The sequence below is a fragment of the Grammomys surdaster genome, unplaced genomic scaffold, assembly GCF_004785775.1.
Source record: "Grammomys surdaster isolate TR1022 unplaced genomic scaffold, NIH_TR_1.0 125977, whole genome shotgun sequence".
NCBI lineage: Eukaryota > Metazoa > Chordata > Mammalia > Rodentia > Muridae > Grammomys > Grammomys surdaster.
In genome coordinates, this window is record NW_021620793.1 from 2636956 (window position 1) to 2659921 (window position 22966).

The following is a 22966-nucleotide window of genomic DNA, read 5'->3' on the forward strand; positions in this document are numbered from 1 at the left end:
CTCCAGACCCGAGCCGGGCCACCCCTCCAGACCCGAGCCGGGCCACCTCTCCAGACCCGAGCCGGGCCACCTCTCCAGACCCGAGCTGGGCCACCTTTCCAGACCCGAGCTGGGCCACCCCTCCAGACCCGAGCTGGGCCATTTTATGACTGGCTTATTTCTCTTAGCGCTTTGTCCTCGAGAGTTAAAGCCCTATGGCAGGTGTCTGTGGTAGAATCAAATGGGTGTCCCCTGTTGTAAGAGCCCAGGAAGGGCCCCCTTGCACACACACGTTCTAAACAGCCATGTGCACACTGGTAAGACTGTGTCTGTCCTCAGTCAACTTCTAACCTAGATCACACCTGGATGGTGCCTCAGGAGAGGTATGCGGCTGAGTGGCCTTAGGATTACGCACCCCCTAACTTCAGAGAGGGGAGAGTGCCAGAGCGAGAAGGGGGAGAGAGAGAGAGAGAGAGAGAGCCAAACACCATGGATCTCAAAGACTTAGCTGAGCACCAGACCTTGACTACACTTTGGGATGGATGACAGCCTTTGTTCTTTTTAAAAAGTGTGCGTTTGTGCGTTCGTGTGTGTGTGTGTACATGTATGCACATGTATGTGTACATGCATGTGCATGTGAGAGACATGTATGTGTACATGTATGTGCATGTGTGTGTTTGCATGTGCATTTCTGTGTGTTCACCTGTGTGAATGTGCATGTTGGCCAGAGGTTGATGTTGGGGTGTCTTCCTCTGCTGCGTCTCCATCTTAACCATTTCTTGAGATGGGGTCTCACACTGAACCTTGCTGTTTGGGCCATAGAGACCCCTATAGCCTTCTGGGCAATTGGTCAAGTCGAAAGAGTGAACTCCAGGTTCAGGGTACGGCCGGACTAACGTGGAGAGTAATGGAGGAAGACACCAACGTCAGCCTCTGACCTCCACAGGCCAGAGTGTGTGCATTTGCACACATGTGCATAAGCCACACCCACTCACCCCACCCCCGCTCCCCTGCAAAGTCAGTGATGGAAAAACCATGAACAATGCAGAGTGCACGAGTCGTGTCTGCAGCCGCTACGTTCTGCACAGCAGATGCGAAGGCTAGTAGGAGCCGGGGCTGTTGATGGACAGACGAGGTACACTCCCCATCACATCTTTCACACACCAATATTTAGCCTGTGTAACTCACTCATGAGTTGTCGCTGTGAGCTGGAGGAGAGATCTGAGTTTTTAGACAAACCCAATGGCAGCATTTGTTGAGACTCAGTGCGGTCTGGGAGTCACAAGAGCAAGTGTCCACGTGATTACTGTTTGTAAGGGACTCATTGTACATTCTACCGGTAACCCCACGCTATCCACACAGGCTTCGTTTTCTCTATAGAGCTACTGATTAAATGTTGACTGACAGGTTGATGGCTGGGTCTGGGGCCTGGCGTAGTGCCAGACACTCACTGATGGTGTCTGCCGACACACCTGGACTCACACTTGGCGAAAAAGGGATTTGGCTGATTCTGGGGCTGAGGCAGGGAGAAGACACACTGAGCCCCGGGGCATCTTGCAATAGCAGAAGACAGGGAAACTGCAAGACAAAGCAAAAGCAACTGAGAAAACGGTGTGGGTGTGTTGCAGAGACCAGCACCCAGCCTGAAAGAAGTACCCAGTAGCCGGGGCTAGACCAATTTGAGCACCATAATAAAAGACAGGCCAAGGGGCTGGGGAGATAGTGCAGTTGGTAAAATGCTTGCTGTGTACACAGGGATCTGAGTTCAATACTAACACGCACATAAAAAGTCACATGTGCTGGCTCACCTGTCTAATTTTAGGAAGTGGAGACAGAAGGGCCCTTGGGACTCACTGCCCAGTCAGTGAGTTCCAGGCCCCTGAAAGACCGTGTCTCAAAGTAAGAAGGTGGTATTAACATGGAAGGCTGTCCTCTGGCTTCCCACATATGTTCTGAAGCCTCACACTCTCTCCATAAAAATAATGGTTAATTAAAATTCAATGTGTAAAATAAATAGACCCAAGACTGTCCTGCTACATACAACTGAGTAAAATAAACACTGAGAGAGAGGAGGGATCTCCCTTGCGGAAGACCTCAGGGTAGGCAGAAACCTCTGTAACGGAATTCCTATGGCTACGCTTCCCCATAGGTGGTTCAGGCTCCCCGTGGGGGCTGAGCTATAACTGGGGACTTCCTACAGAAATAGTGACTCTGTCACAGAGAAGCTAGCAGGCGCTGCCCTCATCCAGGGAGAAGGCGACATCCACTGGAGTCGCTGGACATTGGGTGCCCCTGAGAGGGAGGGTGGGGCACTAAGTCTATGTCACCTTAGTTGGTCAGGGCCTTCTGAAAACTTTGACCTGGTCTAATCAGGGGAAGGCATCTGGTGTATTCAGACTAAGGGACAGTCTCCAGGATGTCTGGCTAGGGCTCCTCAGGACTGCCAAGGAGAGAAGAGGTTACACAGTGTGGGAGTGAAGGGGCTGAACACAGCACAGGTCCTGGCTGGGACATGGGTCCTGGGGTGCAGTTATAGTAACAAAACAGAGCGGATCCTCTCTCTGTTCGTGATGTTTGTTGACAATGGGGCAACTGGAAAAGGTGTCAGTGAACTATTACCATTACAGCCTTTCTGTAATTATGTCAAAATAAGGCTAGTGTGTTCATACGTGTGTGTGTGTGTATATGCATGTGTATATGTGTGTGTGTTCATATGTGTGTGTATTCACGTGTATGTGTGCGTGTGGGTGTGTATGTCTGTGTTTGTGTGCCAGAAGACAACTTCAGATTCCACCATGCTCCCTCCCTCCTCTCTCTCTCTCTCTCTCTCCCTCTCCCCCTCTTTCCTTTCTCTTCTTTCTTCTTTCTTCTTTCTCCTTCCTTCCTTCCTTCCTTCCTTCCTTCCTTCCTTCCTTCCTTCCTTCTTTGTTTCTTTCTTTTGAAACAAAGTCTCTCACTGCCCTGGATCTGGTACAGGATGCTAGACTGTCTGGTTTGTGAGCCCCAGAGACTGACCCGTCTCCATCTTCACCTCCTTAGGGCTGGGATTACAAATGTGCCACCCTGAGGGTCCTGAGAATCAAACTCAGTTTTTTTGTTTTTGTTGTTGTTGTTTGGTCTTGTTTTACGGCATCACTCTACTTTCAGTGTAGCCTTAGCTGTTCTGGAACTCCCTATGTAGACCAGGCTGGTTTTGAACTCACAGGCTATCCAGCTCAGCGTCTTGAGTGCTGGGATTAAAGGCAAGAGCCACCACACAGGGATGAAATTCAGTTCTGCATGTTTGCAAAGCAAATACTTTATCAACTGAGATGGCCCCTTCAGCCCTGAGTTGTTTGCTTGTTTGTTTGATTTTTAGGTCTTTAAGTTACAAGAACAAAACAAACAAACAGAGCACAAATTCTACCAAGTAGGGGCGTTCCTTGGGTTCATCACCAAGCTTACTTCCTCTGATTTTACTTTCATTACTACACAATAGTTGGACGGACATGCAGGGCAGCAGAGGGTGGAGGATAACGTCCCCCAACACCTCCTCCCCAGCCTGTGTTCCCTAAGCAATGACAAGTCTGGCTGCCAGGTAGGCGGGACACAAAAGTGCAGTTCCACAGCTAGGCCAGCAGAGGGCGCTGTTTGGACCCTGGGCAAACAGCCTTCAGGGGTGGGTCCATAATTTCAAATGGAGTAATAATATTTAAGCCCCACCCCTCAAAGTAACATTATGGTGGGGTGTTTCGATCTGAGGGACCAAGATTTTATTTTGTATGGCCTCGAGATGCCAAGTGATGTCCTTAAGCATTGAATCTGCCTATTCCCAAAGCCTTTCTTTTGTCCTCGTCTCCCTGCATCTGGCTTATCTTGCTCTCTCCTCTTTGTAAATCTTCAGGGTGAAGCCTTTCCCTTCCAGGTGGAAGGTGGGTTAAACATGTGACCACAAATAGAGACAGGAAGCCGCGGGGGATGCTCACGGTTCTGCACCGTCCCTCTGGTCCCCCAACCCCAGTTCTGATGCCATCTATGTGGGCTGTAGCCAGTACCACACCTTGCCCAGGGCTGTCTGCTGTCCCAGGCCCTCCTGTTCCAGTTTCTGGAATTTTCCCTTGATATAAAAGGCCCTGGCTCTGGATTGCATAGGAATCATCAGGTCCCTCTGGAAGCTGTCGAGTTCAGCACAGAGGAAACAGTACAAGTCAGCTGGAGGAACACACCACTTGTCCTGATCAAACCCGCCAGCCCTTCAGTCCCTGTCACTCCACCCTGCTGCAGACACGGAGGCCTTCTCAAGAGCCGAGATTACTTAAAGTCAGTGAAGATAGAAATCCCTGGGTGGACGGTGCCTGGATGGAGCCTCTCACCAGGCACCCGCTTCCTTCCGGCATCCTCCCCGGGGGAGAGTTTTCCAGTGGAGAAGCAGATTAAGCCATTTTAATGTCTGGATCCTGACAGGATGCTCTTCTCAGGTAGTAGGAGCTCTTCCTGATATGACACCGTCTGTGTGTCCCCATGACTTATCTGTGTGTATCCTTTAGCCTATTTTCTGAGTGGCACTGGGATGCACCTTAACTTTTCTATGGAAGAGATATCTTTCCCTCTCTCAGTTCTGTATGTTTGCATGAATATATATGCACATACTTGTTCTTTTATTTCTTCAAATTTTCATGTGTATATGAGAGCACGTATGTCTGTGAGCGCACATACATGTGGAAGCCAGAGATCAACATCAGCTGTGCTTTACAAATATTCACCATCTTAGTGTTTGAATCAGAGTCTCTCGATGAATCTAGTGCTCATGGTTCGGCTAGCCTGGCCTTCACACGCACCTCTTTTATGTGAATACTGGAGACCAAACTCACTTCTTCAGAGCTGGAGAGATGACAGCTCAGTAGCTAAAGGCATTTGCTACACAGGGTGTGAGGACTGAAGTTTGAATTCCCAGAACCCATGTAAATGCTTGGTGGCCATGGTGGCCATGGTGGCCCCACCTGTAACTCCAGCCTTAGAAGGCAGGGCAGACTGGCTACTGAGACTATCCATATCGGTGAGCTCTGGGTTTGATTGAGAGATCCTGCCTTGATGAATAAGGTCAAAGTGGCACTGAGGATGATTTCTTTTCTTTCTTTCTTTCTTTCTTTCTTTCTTTCTTTCTTTCTTTTTTTTGTTTTTGTTTTTTCGAGACAGGGTTTCTCTGTGTAGCCCTGGCTGTCCTGGAACTCACTCTGTAGACCAGGCTGGCCTCGAACTCAGAAATACGCCTGCCTCTGCTTTGAGGATGATTTCTGACGTAGACTTTAGGCCTCCACATTTTCTTAGTTAGGGTTTCCTTGCTGTGAACAGACACCATGACCAAGGCAACTCTTATAAAGGAGATTTAATTGGGGCTGGCTTACAGGTTCAGAGGTTCAGTCCATTGTCATCAAGACCAGAGCATGGCAGCATCCAGACAGGCATGGTGCTAGAGGTGCTGAGAGTTTTACCTCTTGTTCCAAAGGTGGCTAGGAGAAGACTGACTCCCACGTGGCTAGGAGGAAGGTCTCAAAGCCCACTCCCACAGTGACACACTTCCTCCAACAAGGCCATCTCCTAATAGTGCCACTCCCCAGGGCAAGTATATTCAAAGCACCACACACATGCACATGAACACTGTTAAACACACCCACGTGCCCACACACATGCAAATGTGTGTGCTCACATGAAAAATGTAGAGAAATCAAAGACCACATTCATGCTTGCCAGCCATCACGTTACCCACTGGACCGTCATCCCTTTCAGCTCTGAATTCATATAATCCCAAGAGAGCTGATCCCCTCAAACCCAGGAACATGCCTATGAAAGGGTGTGGCCACTCAGAGCCTCTGGTATCAGTGAGAAGTTCCAGATAGTCACATGACCACCTAAGCCAAATCAATGGGAAAACAACAACAAAAATTGGTGCAGGGGCTGCTGGCGGGACCTTGCTCCCAGCAAGCCTGGTGCTGGGGCTGCTGAGACAGTGACCTAATGAAGCCAGAAGAGATGGATTCCTGGGCATCCTTGGAACACCTGGATCAAGCCAGACCTGAAGCAGATGCTTTCCAGTTACATTCTTTTTTTCTCAATTTGATCTGGGTTTCTGACACCTGACAACAGTAAAATTTCCTGGACAATAAGCTCCCTGAGACTTTAAGTAAGTGTCACCGTGTGCCCACAGGCAAGGCGCTCTACAGGTTCTGACAGGCTTATCGAATATGAAGCTTAAAAGTAAAACAGTGGCCCAGGGAGGGAGAGATTTAGAGTAAGACAGGGAGGGAAAACTTAAAGAAACGGGAAGTAAATAAAAAGCCACTCAGCTGCAGCCACAAACCCCGGTTCCAGCTGCAGCAGTGGTTCTCAGCCTTCCTATTGCTGCTTTAACACAGTTCCCCATGCTGTGGTGCCGCCAACTATACAGTTATTTTAGTTACTACTTTGTAACTGTAACTCTGTTACTGTTATGATCTGTAATGTAGATATAGGTATTTTTCCGATGGTCTTTTAGGGTTGCAACCCACAGTTGAGAACCGCTGAGTTACAGCCTGCTTCAGAGCACAAACAAACCCACCCCCCCTCCCCTCTTCAAAAGTTACATTTCGAAAACAGTCTAAAGTTCTCAAAGAAACCCTCCCAGATAAAGGACCAGGTTCCTTTTGTAACACTTGTGTGATGTGGCTACGTTGCCTTGTATGCAAATGCACACATTTGCATATGCATCTCCACCGTTGCTGTTTTAAAGAGACAGCCAGCGGACTGTTCAAAGTCTAATTTTTTTCCCCTTATGTCTCAGTTAGCCGAGTAAACCATCAACTGGTACAGCCCTAGGCAAACAGAGGAGGACTCAGCTCGAGCTAATACCTTCTCTCTCTGCCTCTGTTTTAAAATTCTTTGCGGGATTGAGTAAACCAAGAGGGAGCATGGCAGAGTGTTCCCAGGGAAAGTTGGTAAATGCATAGCAGGGCTGGTAGTAAGCATTTTTGACTTGCCAGTGGATCAGGAAGGTAAACAGAGGCAGCGCCCACATGAACAGGCGAGGCTGTGTCCCGATAAAACTTCATTTACAAGCACAGATACTGGACTCCGCTTTGCTCAGTGCAAGAAAGAAAATAATGGTTCATTTTTAAAAGTGCCTTGAGCTAGCTTAGGTCCAAATGCAGACAAACAGAAAACACTGGACCTTTACCCAGACTCGGCTAGTCTAAGTGCCTGTCAACGTGAACTCAAAACAGAGGAAGGGCTGGGCATGGTGGAGCACGCCTTTAATCCCAGCACTAGGGAGGCCGAGGCAGGCAGATCTCTGAGTTCCAGGCCAGCCTGGTCTACATAGTAAGTTCAGGTTAGCCAGAGCTACATAGAGAGACCCTGTCACAAAACAAAACAAAAGCAAAACAGCAACAAAATGAGAGTATAGATTGTCAAGATTATTATCATTATATATTATTATGTATAATATATATAATAGTATATATGATATATACTATATTATATATAGTATATAGTGTATTATTTATTATACAATATATAATGCATCACATATTATACTATATAACATATATAAGTATATATAATATATAATTATATACCTATATATAAGTATATAAGTATATACAATATATTGTATTTTATATTTATTATATATTATTGATATCAAGATTATTGCACTTGGCAAGCTTTAAAATAAACAGGCTGTAAAACATGCACACACACATACACAAACGCACACACACAAATGAAAATAAAATAAATCTTTTAAACAAATGAAATAGAGACAAATATAAGCAGGACAGGAAAAGACAAGGCTCAGGTGATGCGTAGAATTGTACCTTCCTGGTCACTCAGCTAGTGAGGAAAGGGCTTGCTGGGGTCACAGTAACTGTTCTCTGTGCTCAGTCATGTGTCAGCCACGCTGGCTTGCAAAGTTGTAAAGCAGCCTCTCTCGAGTTCACTAGTCTGAGTCTCAGCACTATTATGGGGGGCGTATGTCCCACACTCAGGGACTAGAGCTTGCTCACCTGATCACCTGTCCCCTCTGGGTAAGGGGACAGGATTTACCTTAAGCAAATCTAGCTAGCTCCACCTGGTTCGCTGCCTCTTCCCACTTGACAGGAGATGGGTGTGTGCTCTCTAGGCCTCTGCTATGAACGGTGACTACCTGCATTTTGAGGAACTGAAGTAGAGGATGTCTTTGCCCCTGGAGCGCCTGGTGCCTTCCCTGACTCCTTAATACTGTCTACCAGGCATCACTGTCATTGTCAACCCAGAAAGGGAGAAGGAGCGACCAGGCTTGCCAGGAAGCGCAGCTGTGCTCTGGGCCAAAGCTGAGGCAGAAGAGGAAGCCTGTGACCCAAAGTGTGTTTTCTTCCACCTAACACTTTCCTTTCCATGGCAGGCTGTGTCAGCCCTGTCAGCACAGGGAGCAGCAGACTGGGGGGATGTGGTGAGGGATGTGACTTGAGCTTTCACATCATCAGCGTGTACTCGGTTCTGGTAAAGTCCTCCTAGATTAGAGGCCAGGAGATCTGGCCACAATGAGAGGAAACCTGGGGGCTGGGGGGCGTGGCTTGCTGGGTAACGCGCTTGATGTATGCAAGCATGAGGACCCAAGTTCGTGTCCCCAGAACCCATGTGAAGTCTGACGTGGCAAGTGTGCCTCTGTCATCTCAGCACTTGTAAAGTGAGACAGGGCATGGAGACAGGAGATTTCTCCAAAGCTCATGGGCCAGCTGGTCTGCTATACACAGTGACGACTAAGGCAACCTGTCTCAAACAACAGGAAGATGAGGGACAACACCTGAGGTTGTCCTCTGTCCTCTACACATGTGCCATGGTGCACACACACACAGACAGAGAGACAGACAGAGACAGAGAGACAGACAGAGACAGAGAGACAGAGAGACAGACAGATTTTTTTTTTTTAGAAGATAGACAGCTGAGTCCTTGTGGGTGGTCCTCATACATCTGCAGAAGCTCAAAAGGAGCCCATGACTCTCGTGGCTCTGCTTGGCAGAAATTGGAAACGCAAGCCCTGAAGGGCTGGGGATGCGGCTAGGTTAGTGGCATGCTTCTCTGGCATGAATTATGCCCTGGGTTCCATCCTCAGCACCACAGAACCCACTCGCCATGGCGCACACCTGCGATCCCAGCACTTGGGAGGTGGAGGAAGAAAGATCAGGAGTTTAAAGACATCCTTGGCTACATAGTGAGTTCAAGGCCAGCTTAGGCATCAAATGCAAGACAGAGGAAAATGTCCCCCGAATGTTGGACGAGATTCATGAGACGCTCTTTCTCTAGCCCTCTGCCATTTTGTTTGTTTTTGTAGCACAGAGGTCCAGGTCATGAGACCAACAGAAAGTGAGTTCACAGGAAATCAGCTGAGCCTACCTGGCCCATCACACATCCTGTGGAAGGTAACCTAGGAGATGCATCTCTAGGCAAGCCGGTGACGGGCTATCTAGAGTGTTACCTGAGGTGGGGAGACATAGCCTGAATGCACCTGATGTGGTACAACCCCACAGGGGAGACATACTCTGAATGTATCTGAGATGGGTAGCATCCCACAGGGGAGACACACCCTGAATGTACCTGATGTGGATACCATCCCACAGGCTTCACGAAAAGGAGAGAGGAGCAGAGCACCAGCATTCATCTCTCTCTGCTTCCTGACCGTGGGTGTCATGTGGCCAGCTACCCACACTCCTGTCACCGTAATGAACTGTGCTACCCTCAGCCTGTGAGGCAAAGCCACCCTTCCTCCCTTGAGTGGCTTGTGTCATGGCTTTTGGTACAGGTAACTAATACACACCAGGCAGCTGCTTTTACAGACTCAGAAGGCATAATTGTGGTCTGAGCTCCTGGGGTGGGGAGAGGGAGATGGAAGGTGAGGGGTGAGTGGTGAGGGTTGGGGATGGGGGTAAGGGGTAAGTGGTAAGGGGTGGGAGGGGGTGAGGGGTGAGGTGGGGGTGGGGACAGGGGTGGAGGTGAGGGGTGGTAGGGTTAGTATTTGAGGGGCTGGAGGTTTAACTTTCATAAGCTGGTTCTATGAATGGCCTTGTAAAGGAAAGGATGGATTTAAAGCAAACATACTTATCTCCTTGGATGTGGGAAAGATGCTAAGTTCCATGACAAGTGTATTTTTGCCATAGTTTAAAAAAAAAGAAAGAAAAGAAATAGAAACAGGTGATCAAAGGAGTCGGCACCACCACAGGTCCTTACGGGGTGTGGATTTCGAAAGCACTTTGTAAAGGCTCCGTGCCTCTTCAGGACTCAGATCTACTGAGAATTTCCTTGATATACCATGCAATAGATAGGTAACGTTCATGCTGAGTAACTCACCCTTGGGTGAAGCACCTGATGGCAGCCGGCAAGCAAATGACTCCACGCTCAGGAGGTCAGGGGTGGAGGAGGTTGGGGATAGCGATATTCACTCCCTGTTGTAGTTGTGGCCATATTTTCCCAGGGGTACACACACCTCAAAACCACCAACCCCACCCTCAAAAACCAAGTAGTTCATTGTAGAATTATTTCACCTTGATCAAGTGTCATTTTTAGACAGCAGTACTGGACTGGGGAGATAGTTCAGTGGATAAAGACGCTTGCCTCCGAACCTGATAACCATAGCTTCCTTAAGCCTGAGGCGTCCTGAGTTTTCATTTCTCTTTAACTTAAATCAAGATTATAATTTAGACTGTGACCTCAGACCTATTTCTGATTTGGGCCAAAATAACAACTGGCATGGGTTGGTCACCTATTATGGGCGTTCAGGGTTTATAGATATATCATGTTGATGCCAGGTACCACGGAGAAGACTCTGTCCTACAGAGGATCCGTGTGCAACCAGAGAGAAGCAGCAGAGCTGAGCTGCCCAGAAGGGAGGCACCCATCTCTCTGCTCTCAAAACTATCCGGCTCCTTCCAGCCTCTGGAAACCACTCAGGGTCTGAACTGGGCACTTTGCACCCGTTGCATGTAATGCAGGAAGTGCCCATCGGGGGGCGCTGACACGCCTCCATCTCCAAGCCCCCTGGGGGGCATCAGAACTGGGATTGGGTGGAGTCTTGTTGCTATGCCATGTGTGGGCAGTGTGGGGTTGCACAGTACTTCCGGTGGCTGCATCTGAGAACAGGACTACACGTACAAGCCAGCATAGCACCCCACCCCCACACGCCACCATGCGGAGGCTGGGCTCACCGGGGACGGGTTCTCAATGACAAGCTCATAGGTCAGCCCCAAAGATCCGAACCGCAGAATGTCCCCAGGGATCAGCTTCACCGCCACATTCTGAATGTGGCACTCGTTGACAAACGTGCCGTTGCGGGAGTTAAAGTCCTGGAGGACGAAGGTGCCATCGGTCTCGTTGAATTCGATGAGCGCATGGTGGTTGTCAATGTCTGTGGACTGAGATGGGGGAAGTGGCAGTCAGGAAAATGAAAACAGCAACATCCCTGATACTTGCTGCTCACGGTTTTCCAGAAGAGGACGACACTGAGCCTCCTTGCTTGGTCCTCAGCAGTCCTCATGTGTGTGTGCGCGTGCAAGCGTGCGTACACGTGTGTGTGTGTGTGTGTGTGTGTGTGTGTGTGTATGCGCACACGCATCTATGGAGGCCAGAGACCAACACTAGGTAGTGTGCTTAAGTTTACACCAAGATACAACTGTCCATCTTGGAGGGAAGATACTTAAGACACTAGATGTTAAAAGGGAGGTAAAAACAACAGAATGCTCTAAGGGAGAGGAAACAGCTGGCCCTTTAAGCTCAAGAAGTAAACAACTCAAAGGCATTGTTCAGGAAGTTCCTGGAACTGACCAGATACACTAGGTCCCGCCCTCATTCCCTCCCTAAGCTTATATAAGCAGTATGGCTTGCAGGGACACTCAGACAAGTTGAGCTGCCCGGAAGAAGCAGATACCTGGAAAGGACACTCTAATCTCTTGAGCTGCCTGCATGCTATACAGTGAGCTCCAGGTTCCCAGCTTTGTGAGCTGTCACTCATACTGGGGTAGGCTCTTGTAAGTGACTCCTCACCTATATCCCTGTAGGTAACCCCAATAAAACTCATTGGTTCACCACATTGGAGTTTTGGGGGTACTGTAGTTTGGTCTGTCTCTGTTCCGTGTCTGGGGTGAGTAGACATTGAAGTCTCCCCAGGAACAGTGTCACACAACAGATACCGTCATTACTCTGTGCCTTAACTTTTGAGACCAGACCCTCACTGAATCTTTTCTTTGGACAGCCTGGCTGGCTAGCAAGTCCAAGGCGCCTCCAGTCTGCACATCCCAAGTCCTGCCTTAATGATGTGTGTGTGTGTGTGTGTGTGTGTTGGTACACCTGGCTTTTCCTATGAGAGATGACAATCTAAGCTCAGGTCCTAGCCTAGTTTTTGTCTCTGTTGCCGAGATAAACACTGACTTTTAAAAACATTTTGGGGGAAGAAAGGTTTACTCTGCTTACAGTTACAGTTCGTCACTGACAGAAGTCAGGGCAGGAACCTGGAGGCAGGGACTGAAGCAGAAGCCATGGAGGAGTGCTGCTCCCAGGTGCACAGTCAGCTACCACTTTTTTTTTTTTTGTATAGCCCAGGCCTACCTTCTAAGGGATGATACCACCCAGAGAGGGCTAGGCCTTCACACATAAGTCAGCAATCAGGAAAACACCCCACAGACACGCCCACAGGCCAATCTGATGGAGGCAGTGCTTCAGTTGAGCCTTCCTCTGCCTAGGGATGTGCAGTTGACAACCAAGATCAGCCAGAACAGGTTTCTGGACAGACTGACATTTTCAGAGTAGAGGGGACCCACAGATCTGTTGCTACCCTCTGCTGTCTGGCAAATGGTACCATGTACATATGATGAAGACTATTAATCTGTGGACAGTCCTGTTTTATCCAGCTGGACTACCTGAATCAGAGGAGTTGGGGGTAGGGGGAAGAGGACTTTCAAAGACTGAGGAGGTGTCTCTGTCGGTAAACTGCTTGCTTGCCTTGCAAGCATGGATGCCTGAATCTATCCCCATGTAAAAAGCCAGGTGTGGTGGCACATCCCAACCTTGGATCCCTGAGGCTCACTGGCCTGCCAGCCTAGCCTACTTGGTGAGCTTTGGGTCACTGAGAGACAGTTAAAAGAAGTGTGTGTGTGTGTGTGTGTGTGTGCGTGTGCGCGCGCGAGTGTTTAAGAGCTGTGGAGAGGTGGTACCTGAAAATTAACACATGAAGTTGTCACCTGATCTCTACATACACTCATGTGTGCACAAACTCACACATGCGTACAAACATGTACGTACACACACACTCACACACACACACACACACACACACTCTAAAACCAGACTAGCCTTTCAGTAGCTGGAATCAAATTCTTCCAACAGGCTGAATGGGCTGGGAGACACACCCTCCCCAAGATGTTGGAGAGGACTCCAGGTCGACCAACATTTTGATCTTGGCTTTGAGTGACCCAGAGTAGAGACTAGATCCACTCAGATTTCTGAGCAGATAGCTGTGAGAGGACGGATATGTTGTTTGGAACAGAAAGTTAACACTTGAAATGTTCTATTCTGACTTAGCTGCCAGAGTCAGGCCTACCACTTCCCAGCAATGCAGTCTCATAAAACAGCCACTGCAGTGGTTACTCACTGCACATGGTCAGGAATGGTGACAGGAGGTGACTGTACAACTTGTCTGCATGATGCACCCCACTAGGACACAGCCACTTTCACCTACTTGACCACCAGAAACCAATCTACCCATTTCCCATTCGTTCTGCCTGCTCAAGGTTCTCAGAACAATAGAGATAGCTCAGCTGCAAAGCCGTCTGGGAGAAGGCTCCATCTTCCAGATAAGTCCTGCACTGACTGCTTTAGCATAGCTTGCCCACTTTACCAAGGCTCTCCGGTTATTGTTTTGCCAAGCCGGAGCATCGGATCCAGACCCTCTAGACTAGCTACCTTGACAGTTGGATATCCTTTCCAGCCCCATACTACAGGCTTCTGTTTAAAGACACAACTAGGCTTCGTATACTCTGAGGACCTTTGTACCCTAGATAGGACCTAATGGGTATCCCCAATACAGCCTCAAGGCACTTGTAGAAAAACATGTTGTTACACTGGATACCCAACAGAGGGCGCCAGCCCAACATGTTGCCTCGAAGGAGGCACTTCCCTGGCTTACTATTAACGCTCATTGAGAATTGAGCAGCTTTGGATGGCTGCCCTATTATCTCTGTGAGGTCACAGGAGTTTTTAGGTGTTCCCAACGCCATGTGGAAAAGCTTGGAGTCAGAGTCTCACGTATGAAACTGCTTTGCCACTCCTGGCTGGCTGTGTGGTTTTAACCTTTTAAGACCTGTTTACACACTTTGGTACGAGGGAGGGTAAAAATAAAGGTGGTTTTTATGCCATAGGCATTGTGTGTGTGTGTTCATATGTGGCAGTGTGCATGTGTGTGTGTTCAGGTGTGTGCATTCATGTGTGTGTGTGTGCCTATCTCAGGAATCTCTCCTTAGGTGCTGTCCACCTTATTTTATGGCACAGGGTCTCTTATTGGTCAGGAACTTTCCCGTATGGCTAGGCTGTCTGGCCAGGGATCCCCTCAGTTATTCCTCTGTGGAAGCAGCCTCGTAGACACACCTTCGAAAGGTATGCCACCTAAGGGATTCTGAAACCTGTCAAGTTGGCAATGAGATTAGTCATCACAGAAATAAGGGAGGAGGAAGAGAGGATGCTCCCCAGGACAGAAGAGGCTAGCTGGGATGTGGCAAGAGGAAGAATCTGAAAGGCAGGAGCCTGCTTTTAACCAGCATCATCGTAAGCCTGTGAAAAGCCCATCGGCCACTGGATGGGGACATTTCTTCACTCAAGAAAAAGTGAAGTCCTTTCTCAGCAAAGCTTAAGTGATAGTCACCAGGCACAGTGATATACACCTGCCATGGAAACTACTGTGTGTGTGTGTGTGTATGTGTGTGTGTGACAGAGGCAGGGGGATTGTTTGAGTGAGCGAGTTTATCTGATAAACAAAGAAAGAGGGGTTGGGGGAGATGGCCTGGTTTGTACTGTGCTCACAAGCAAGCAGGAAGACCTGACATCTGATCCCCACCATAAATGCCAGGCGTGGCAGGGGCGTGTGTAACCTTAGCCGTGGGGGGTTGTGTGTGTGGGGGGGTTGAAGACAGGTGGATCTGAGGAACTCAGTCTTTGAGCTCCAGGTTCGGTGAGAAGCTGTCTCTAAAATTAAAGTTGGGACTGTAGAGATGGCTCAGTGGTTAGGGTTTTGCAGCTCTTTTGAAGAGCTCTGAAATTCATTAGCTGAGCTCCGAGGGATCCAGAGCCCTTACCTGGCCTCTGCAGGCAGACACACACACACACACACACACACACATGCGTGCACACACAGAGAGAGACAGAGAGACAGAAAGAGAGACAGAGAGATAGATAAACAGAGAGACAGACACAGAGAGACAGAGAGAAAGACACACAGAGAGAAATAGAGACAGAGAAAGTGTGTCAGTCAGTAGCCACCTCCAATATGAAATTGTACAATACGCTTCAGGAGGGTCTAGCACTGAGCTGAGCTAGGTTAAGTCGGGAGAGGGGGTGCTGAGTCAGCACCGCAGGCAGAGAGGCCCTTTTGCAATTCGGTCCCTTCCCTTGCTGAGAGTCCTTCCGTTTCTTTCTCCCCTTGCTCTCCCAGGCTAGACCAGAACCCTAATGGCCACATGAGAAGTCCCACCTGCCTCTCAACCACCTTCCCAGTTTTGTTATGAGCTCACTGCTCTTCTTCCGGTACTTCAGGCTCGCCACGGGTCCAAGCACCCTAGAGCCTTTGCACGCGGAATCCCCTCGCTCCTGTGGGTAGTGCCGCCACGCGACCATTAGCACCGGTCACGTGACCACTAGCGCCTGTCACGTGACCACTAGTGCCTGTCACGTGACCATGCCAGGTAACTATCTGTGAAGTGGATCTGTGATGATAAGGCTTTATCACTGAGCCTCACCAGCTGCTCTGGCCTGTGCACATCTTGTGTGTTTGCTAAGTGTAGCCGCTGTGTGATTTCAAAGCTGTTTTTTGTTTTTGTTTTGTTTGTTTGTGTTTTCTTTCCCCCCTCCCTCTCTTTCCTTAAGTTTCTGAACTTTATTCAGTGGCATGACTTAAAATTTTTATTTTTATGTGCCTGTGTGTGTGTGTGTGTGTGTGTGTGTGTGTATGGGGGTTAAGGAAGTACCCTTGGAGGCCAGAAAAAGTTGTCAGATCCCTCTGGAACTGGAGCTACAGGTGTTTGTGAGTCTCATGTGGATGCTGGGAACTGAACCTGGGTCCTTTGAGAAATCAGTCAGTGGCCTTAAACTCTAAGCTGTCTCTCTGGCTTCTGTTGCTTCTTGTTCTTGTACTCTTCCTCCTCCTTATCCTCCTCCTCCTCCTCCTCCTCCTCCTCTTCTTCCTTCTCCTCCTCTTCCTCCTCTTTCTCCTCCTCCTCCTCTTCCTCCTCTTCCTCCTCCTTCTCTTCCTCCTCCTCCTTTGTGTATGTGGGTCTGTGCACGTTCGTACATTACCCATTGTGCTTGCTAGGTGTTGGACCCCCTGGACCTGGAGTTACAGGGCTTGTGAGCCTCCTGTGGGTGTTGGGTTCTCTATTAGCAACCTGCTTTCTTAACTGCTGCGCAGTCTCTCCACCCTGGTGACTTCCACTTGAGTGAGACCAAGGACACACTGGCCAGTTATTTTTATATCAAACACCGCTCAGTTTCTGCCTGTGTAGTAACTCTTCTCATTAGCCGACTTTTCCGAGCAGCTTCTGGGCTCCATAGGTGCCCCCTCCTACCCCTGAGACTTTCTCTCGGCCTCATTTTACGAGATCATCATCATGATCATGGCGTTATTTACTTAGCATTGTGGGTCAGGCGCCTGGTTGCCTTTTCTCATTCAGTCAACACACGAACCCAGAAAGGTACACAGTTTACAGATCGTAACACACACTTACAGTCACACAGTCAGGAAATGGCCCAAAAAGGTTCAGGCCCAGATCTCTGTTCTCAAAGCCTGTGCCTTTTCAAACCTTTATGATTCTCTAGTCTTAGAATTGGTTCAAAAAGAAAGATCACTAGGGCCCAGCAGGTGAAAGCACTTGTGATGCCAGACTACACAAATGAGTCCAATTTCTGCCACCTGTGTAAAAGTGCAAGGAGGGACCCCATCCCACCAACTCCACAAAGCTGTCCTCTGATTTCCACATGCTACCTCCTCTGTCTCTGTCTCTGTCTCTGTCTCTGTCTCTGTCTCTCTCTCTCTCTCTCTCTTCCTCTCCCTCTTCCTCTCCTCCCTCCTTCTCTCCCCTCCCCCTCCCCCTCTCCCCCCTCTTCCCTCTTTCCCCTCCCGCCCCCCCTCTTGTTTTTTTGAGACAGGGTTTCTCTGTGTAGCCCTGGCTGTCCTGAAATTTCCTCTGTAGACCGTGCTAGCCTCCTTCAACTCAGAGATCCACCTGTCTCTGCCTTGCAAGTGCTAGGATTAAAGGCCCGCGCCACCAAGCCTGGCTTAACGTCTCTCAATATGCTAAGAGGAAATACTGGTTCTTTCTCTTGGTTTCCCCACTGTGGGCACTGAACAGGTTTTCTGTGCTCTTGCACGGAGACTGTCGTGTAGGAGACCATTCGAAAGTGGGATGTGACAGCTGACTTTGATGGTCCACCTGACTACATTGAGAGAGCTAGCCCAGGGCTTAGTGAAGCACACCTCTGGAGTGTCTGGGATGGTGGTTTCCATGGAGATGCTGAGGACTCCAATCAATGACCTGCTTTGTAGTAAGATGGAATGATTGGGGTGGTGGCGGGAAGTGTGTGTGGGGTGAGACCTAAAAGGAGGAAGTTGGTCACTGGGTCGTGTCCTTGAGTTGTGTCTGCCCTGGTATCTTATACATTCCTGCTGTTCCCTGTCTGTCATGAGGTCCACAGGTCCTCTGCCACACATCCCTGCCACCATGATGCTTTGACCAAACACAGGGGCCAAGTTCCCATGGAGTGAACCCTCCTGGATACCGTGCGCTCAGACAAAGTTCTCTGTTGTTTCTGTTGGCTGTTTGGTCTCAGCTGTGAGAAAAGTAACACGGGAGATACAGCGAGCTGTTGTCAAATTGGATGAATTTGTTCTAAGATTAGGCAAACTTTCCAGAAATGCTAACTAACCTGTTATATAATGGCAGGATGCTGAACGCCCTCTCTCTAGAATCAGAAATGAGGCAAATACGGAGATTTATAGGTTTATGAGGCCTTTGTCACTCTCAGTACCTAAAACGAAACAGCTGCTGACGACTTTCGCCGATGGTCAGGCCTGTGAGACCATCTCTACACTGCCAATAGAGATGAAAGCCACACAGCTGTGTTGGACAAGTTTGGTGGTTTCTCTAGGTACCAAACAGACATTCCATGTGACACTACTGTCACATTCCCAGGCTACTCAAAAACTGTGTACAGCGCACAGCACTGTGCTGGGTGGATGCTTTGTAAACTCAGCACAGTCTAGAATCAGCTCGGAAAAGGGACCTCAATTAAGAAAATGCCTTGGCATCAGCTTGGCCTTTGCCCAAGCCTGGGGGGGCCATTCTCTTGATTAGTGATTGACCTGGAGGGCCCGGGCCACTGTGGATGATGCTGACCCTGGGCAAGGAGGTCCTGGAAGTGTTTAAGAAAGCAAACTGAGCAAGCCAGTGAGCAGTAAGCAGTACATAAGTGTCCTCTATGGCCTCCGCTTCAGGTTCTGCCCTCAGATTCCTGCCCTGCTTGAGTTCCTGCCCTGACTTCCTTCAGGGATGGACTGGGCTGTGGGAAGTGTAAACCAGATTAACCCTTTCCTCCTCGAGGTGCTTTTGGTCATAGTGTTTATCAGAGCAACAGACAGAAAACTAAAATGAGCAGCTATTTAGGATGACCCCCAAACTAGAGATAATCACCATGTCCAGTATATGAACGGCTAAGCAAACAGCAGTATGTCTGTACCATGGAATACTACTCAGCAATAAAAAAGAAAACAAGCTAGCAACCTAAGTACATCTCTAGGCCTGAGGGAAAGGGAAACCAACTCAAATCAAACCCTGAATCACACACTCTTATGATTTTATTGATGTAACTTTCCTCAAACAACAGAATTATCGACATGGAGAAGACAGTACTGGTTTCGGGGCTTAGGGGTGGTGGTGGGAGGGGCCATTGTAACTAGGAAGTGGTATCTATATCTCTAGTGGTGAGGTGCTTTGGATCTTGGCTTCTGCACATGAGTCTGCACTCATAATAAAATCACAGGCACCTACCCTCCACAGACAACCCCTGCCTACACACATATGTACAGCACTGTGGCCCGAGCTCTGGACCGTTTTGACACTGTTATAAGTCACACTAGCATCATGTGTGAGGGGCACACTCTGTCTCCCTCTACTGTCTTTGGAACCTTCTGCGAATCTTCACCTGTTTCAAAATAAAACTTATTAAGGGCCTGTGGTGAACGCCGCGGGGATGCCTGCTCCTCTGCTCTGGGAGGCTCCATCCCATAACTCTCTAAAATATTTTAGCCCGCTTGAATATTTAAAGAGCCTCTGAGTCTCTGTTTCCATTATTCATCTCTTTTTTCCACTTCCTCTGCTGTCAGTGAATTGAGGCTTTGGACCAGACCACAGCTCCTCAGAAAATGAAACTCAATTAAAGGAGACTATGGCTAAGCCCGAAGCTTTACCTCGGAGCTTCCTGGGCTCCGGGGGCCCCTTCAGAGCCAAGCTACGGAAAGGAAAAGCCTTGGAGGGGCATTGGAAAAAGAGACATCTCCCTGGACACAGGTTGGGGAAGGGCATTTCAATGTTCTTGCCCTGTGCACACCTTCCAAGCTTCCCCAGAAATCTGCTTCTGGACAGGGGACAACTTGGGACGTGTGAGGATGTGGGTTGAGTATCTGACAGAAAGCCATCACCTTCCGATAACAAACGCCAGTTCCTCTCTGCCATCAGGAAGACTCCTGCATGGATCTTGACCATACAAGGATGGAGGTGGGTGCTTGTCACATGTGGCATTTGGGCTTAGGGAGCCTTGAGTCCTCCCCACACAGAGGGGAGCCGGGGCACATGGGACAGGCATTCGAGGTGTATCTTACCTGTAAGATGAGGTCTGAATCTGCATGCTTTCCGATCGTGGTGCTTTTATTCAGCATAAAAAAGCCATCGGCGCTCTTCAAATACGCTTTCATTCTTTCCGATTTCCCTACTGGAGGGTCCAGAAAGGGTTTGGTTAGACGAACACATTCTAAGTCTGAGTGAATGAATATTCCTAGCATCATAGAGTCCCAAGGGAGAGGGAGACAGGGAGTGGCCAGGTGGTGACCCAGCTCCATCTTTTGAAGGTCATTTCTCCTAACAGTGATCACTAACAGAGAACTATTGAAATGTGATAATCAAACCCAAGGTATTTCTTTTTTTTTAAATGTATTTATTTATCTTATGTGAACATGTGTGTGCTTGAGGGTATGTACGTGCACCAGGTGTTTGCAGGAAAATGCAGAGATCAGAAGAGGGCACCAGACCCTCTGGGACTGGAGTTACAAGTGGTCGTGACCTGTCATGTGGGTGCTGGGATCTGAACCTGGGCCCTCTACAAGAGCAGTAAGAACCTGTAACCTCCTGGGTCATCTCTCCAGATCCCTGATGGGGGATTTCTTAACCAGAGAAACCAAAACAAGAGCTCTAAATATCCCAGCCACAACCTGAATGTCACAGATGACAGCTGTCCCCTCTCTCGGCCACTGCTCATTTCGCTTGGTTATGACCCAGTGCTTAGTAGCTCAGACACTGTGGGTGAGTTACTCTCTCCCAGGTTGCCTGGCAACAGCAAACTCTGCTATTACTGATGCTAAGTTGGGCCTCTCAAAATCCAGTTCAGAGACCCACGAGCTCCCAGTGAGTTCAAAACACCACAAGTCAGCCACCGAAAAAGCAGGCTTCAACTGATCCTTTCTTTGTGGATCAATTTCCACAAAGGGAGTGATTTCAATTTTTATTTCAAAACTCTCTCTTCTCTCTCCCCCCCACCCCCACTCTCTGTGTGTGGATGTGTGTATATGTGTGTGTGTGTGTTTTACTGAGATATTTGTACATCAGTAAGCATATGGAGACCATAGGACAACTTGCAGGCATCTGTTTCCTCCTTCCGCTGTGGGTGGTGATAGGGATCAAACACAGCTCCTCAGGCTTGTCTGTCAAGTATGTTTACCTGCTGAGCCATCTCACTGGCCCAGGGACCAACTTCTAAAGGCCAAGTAGGAAGTTGCAGGGTTCTATGTGATCAGGACTCTGCCCGGACTCCCTCCATCATCTCAGGATGGAAATGTCCAGTGTATGGAGGTCTTTAAAGTGGACAGTGAGCCAGTCAGTAACCCAGCACTGGGGAAGCTGAGACAGGAGGATTGTGAGTTTGAGGGTAGACGAGGGTACACAGAAAGAAAGGAAAGCGAAGGGAGCCAGAAAGATGGCTCAGAGCCTAAAAGCACTGGCTTCTCAGGTTTGTAAAGGACTCAGGTTTGATTCCCAGCACCCACATGGTGGCTCACGGTTACCCATCACCCAGGTTCCCAGGGATCTGATCCCCTCTTCTGACCTTTGTGGGTACTGAGTGTGAACAGTGCACAGACATACATGCAGGCACCTCCCCAGACACACTAAAAGAAAAAAAAAGGAGAGATAGAAATTGAATTCCTTACGCTCACCACCTGGATTGTATAATCGATAGTTTGCTACTATTTTTATTATCATTCTTGGGTTTGGGGTTTTGAGACACGTTCTCAAGGCAGCCCAGGCTGGCCTCAAACTCACTGTATGGCTGAGAGTGAGTGAACTCATTTTCTCGTCTCCTCTTAGGTGCTAGGATTACAGGTGTGTACCACTGTGCCCAGAATTGCCTGTTTTCCGTCCCCCACCCATCCATTCGTACTTCTGTCTTACATCACACTCCAAAATAAGTTCTGCACAGTTAAAAAAAAAAAACAGCAAGCACTTCAGTGACGTCGGACATTGTTAAACATGGATGATGTGTCTTTCTGTTTGAATCCCAACGGACCTACATCCAGGTGCCAGGAGACATCTCAATACCAGGTCTAAGAACAACAGTCCCCATTTTCATTTCTCCTGAGAAACTTCTGGAAAGTAGAGTTACAGAGGCTGGGGATAGAACCTACCCCCCCCCCAAGCTGTGATGTGAGGAAACTCTGCCTTCCATCATCACCCTGTACTGAGCTAATCAGGGAGAGGCGTTCAGGGACTACCTTGAACGCCTGACTCTTCTGCCTTCATCTTCTGGGAACTGAGTTCACAGGCATGAACTAGCACACCCACCTGCATGACGGAACCCAGAGTGGATGCAGGACTGCCAAGGTGGGGGTGGGGGATGTCTCTGGTCTAGGAATCTTCTGCCTGCATTCCCTCCCTTCTTAGCTTAGCTTCTTGCTTTAGAGTGAAATCTGGGGGCCTTCTGCCATCCGGACAGCTGTGGCCACTACTTCATCTCCCGTGCCCAGGACTGCTGTGCCAGGCAGACAGAAGTGCTCTGTAAATACTGAAAGGCCAAGATGACCCCTAAAAGGCAGCTCAGCTCTGGCCAGGGACGATGTTACCTTTCATCCCCTCCCGCTCCGGGATCAATCCTAGACGGAATTTTGGAAGCGCAGCCTATTTCTCTCACTGCCTTGGTTAGGCGGTGTTTCTCCACCTTAGTCTAGCCCTGTACAATCTCCCATCTGCCTGAAAATACTGTAGTCGTTTGAGGGTGTTAAACTGTGGGTTGGTTGTGTCTTGGTACCATGCTACGAGCCAAACAGCTTCCATCATTCATGGGTTAGAGATGGGTTAGAGGCAGGCTTTGGAAGATAGATTCTGTTGAGGGCTATTCAACAGCTATACCTTTTCCTTCGAGTTATATCTGGGCATATGAAGTCAGGCAAGAGGATCTCTCTGCCCGCTGGCAGATGACCTCC

General features: G+C 48.8%; 1 protein-coding gene across 1 annotated transcript in view; it reads right to left on the reverse strand.

Moving 5' to 3' along the window:
• Nucleotides 1-20199, reverse strand: part of Fhad1 (forkhead associated phosphopeptide binding domain 1) — a 121328-nt gene extending 101129 nt beyond the window's left edge. The window contains exons 1-2 of the mRNA XM_028753974.1: nucleotides 20099-20199; nucleotides 11172-11378 (exon numbers count right to left, since the gene is read on the reverse strand). Of these exons, the coding sequence (XP_028609807.1) occupies nucleotides 11172-11378; nucleotides 20099-20191 (300 nt within the window). The 5' untranslated portion in view covers nucleotides 20192-20199. The remainder of the gene's footprint in view (nucleotides 1-11171; nucleotides 11379-20098) is intronic.
• Nucleotides 20200-22966: the final 2767 nt, after the last annotated feature.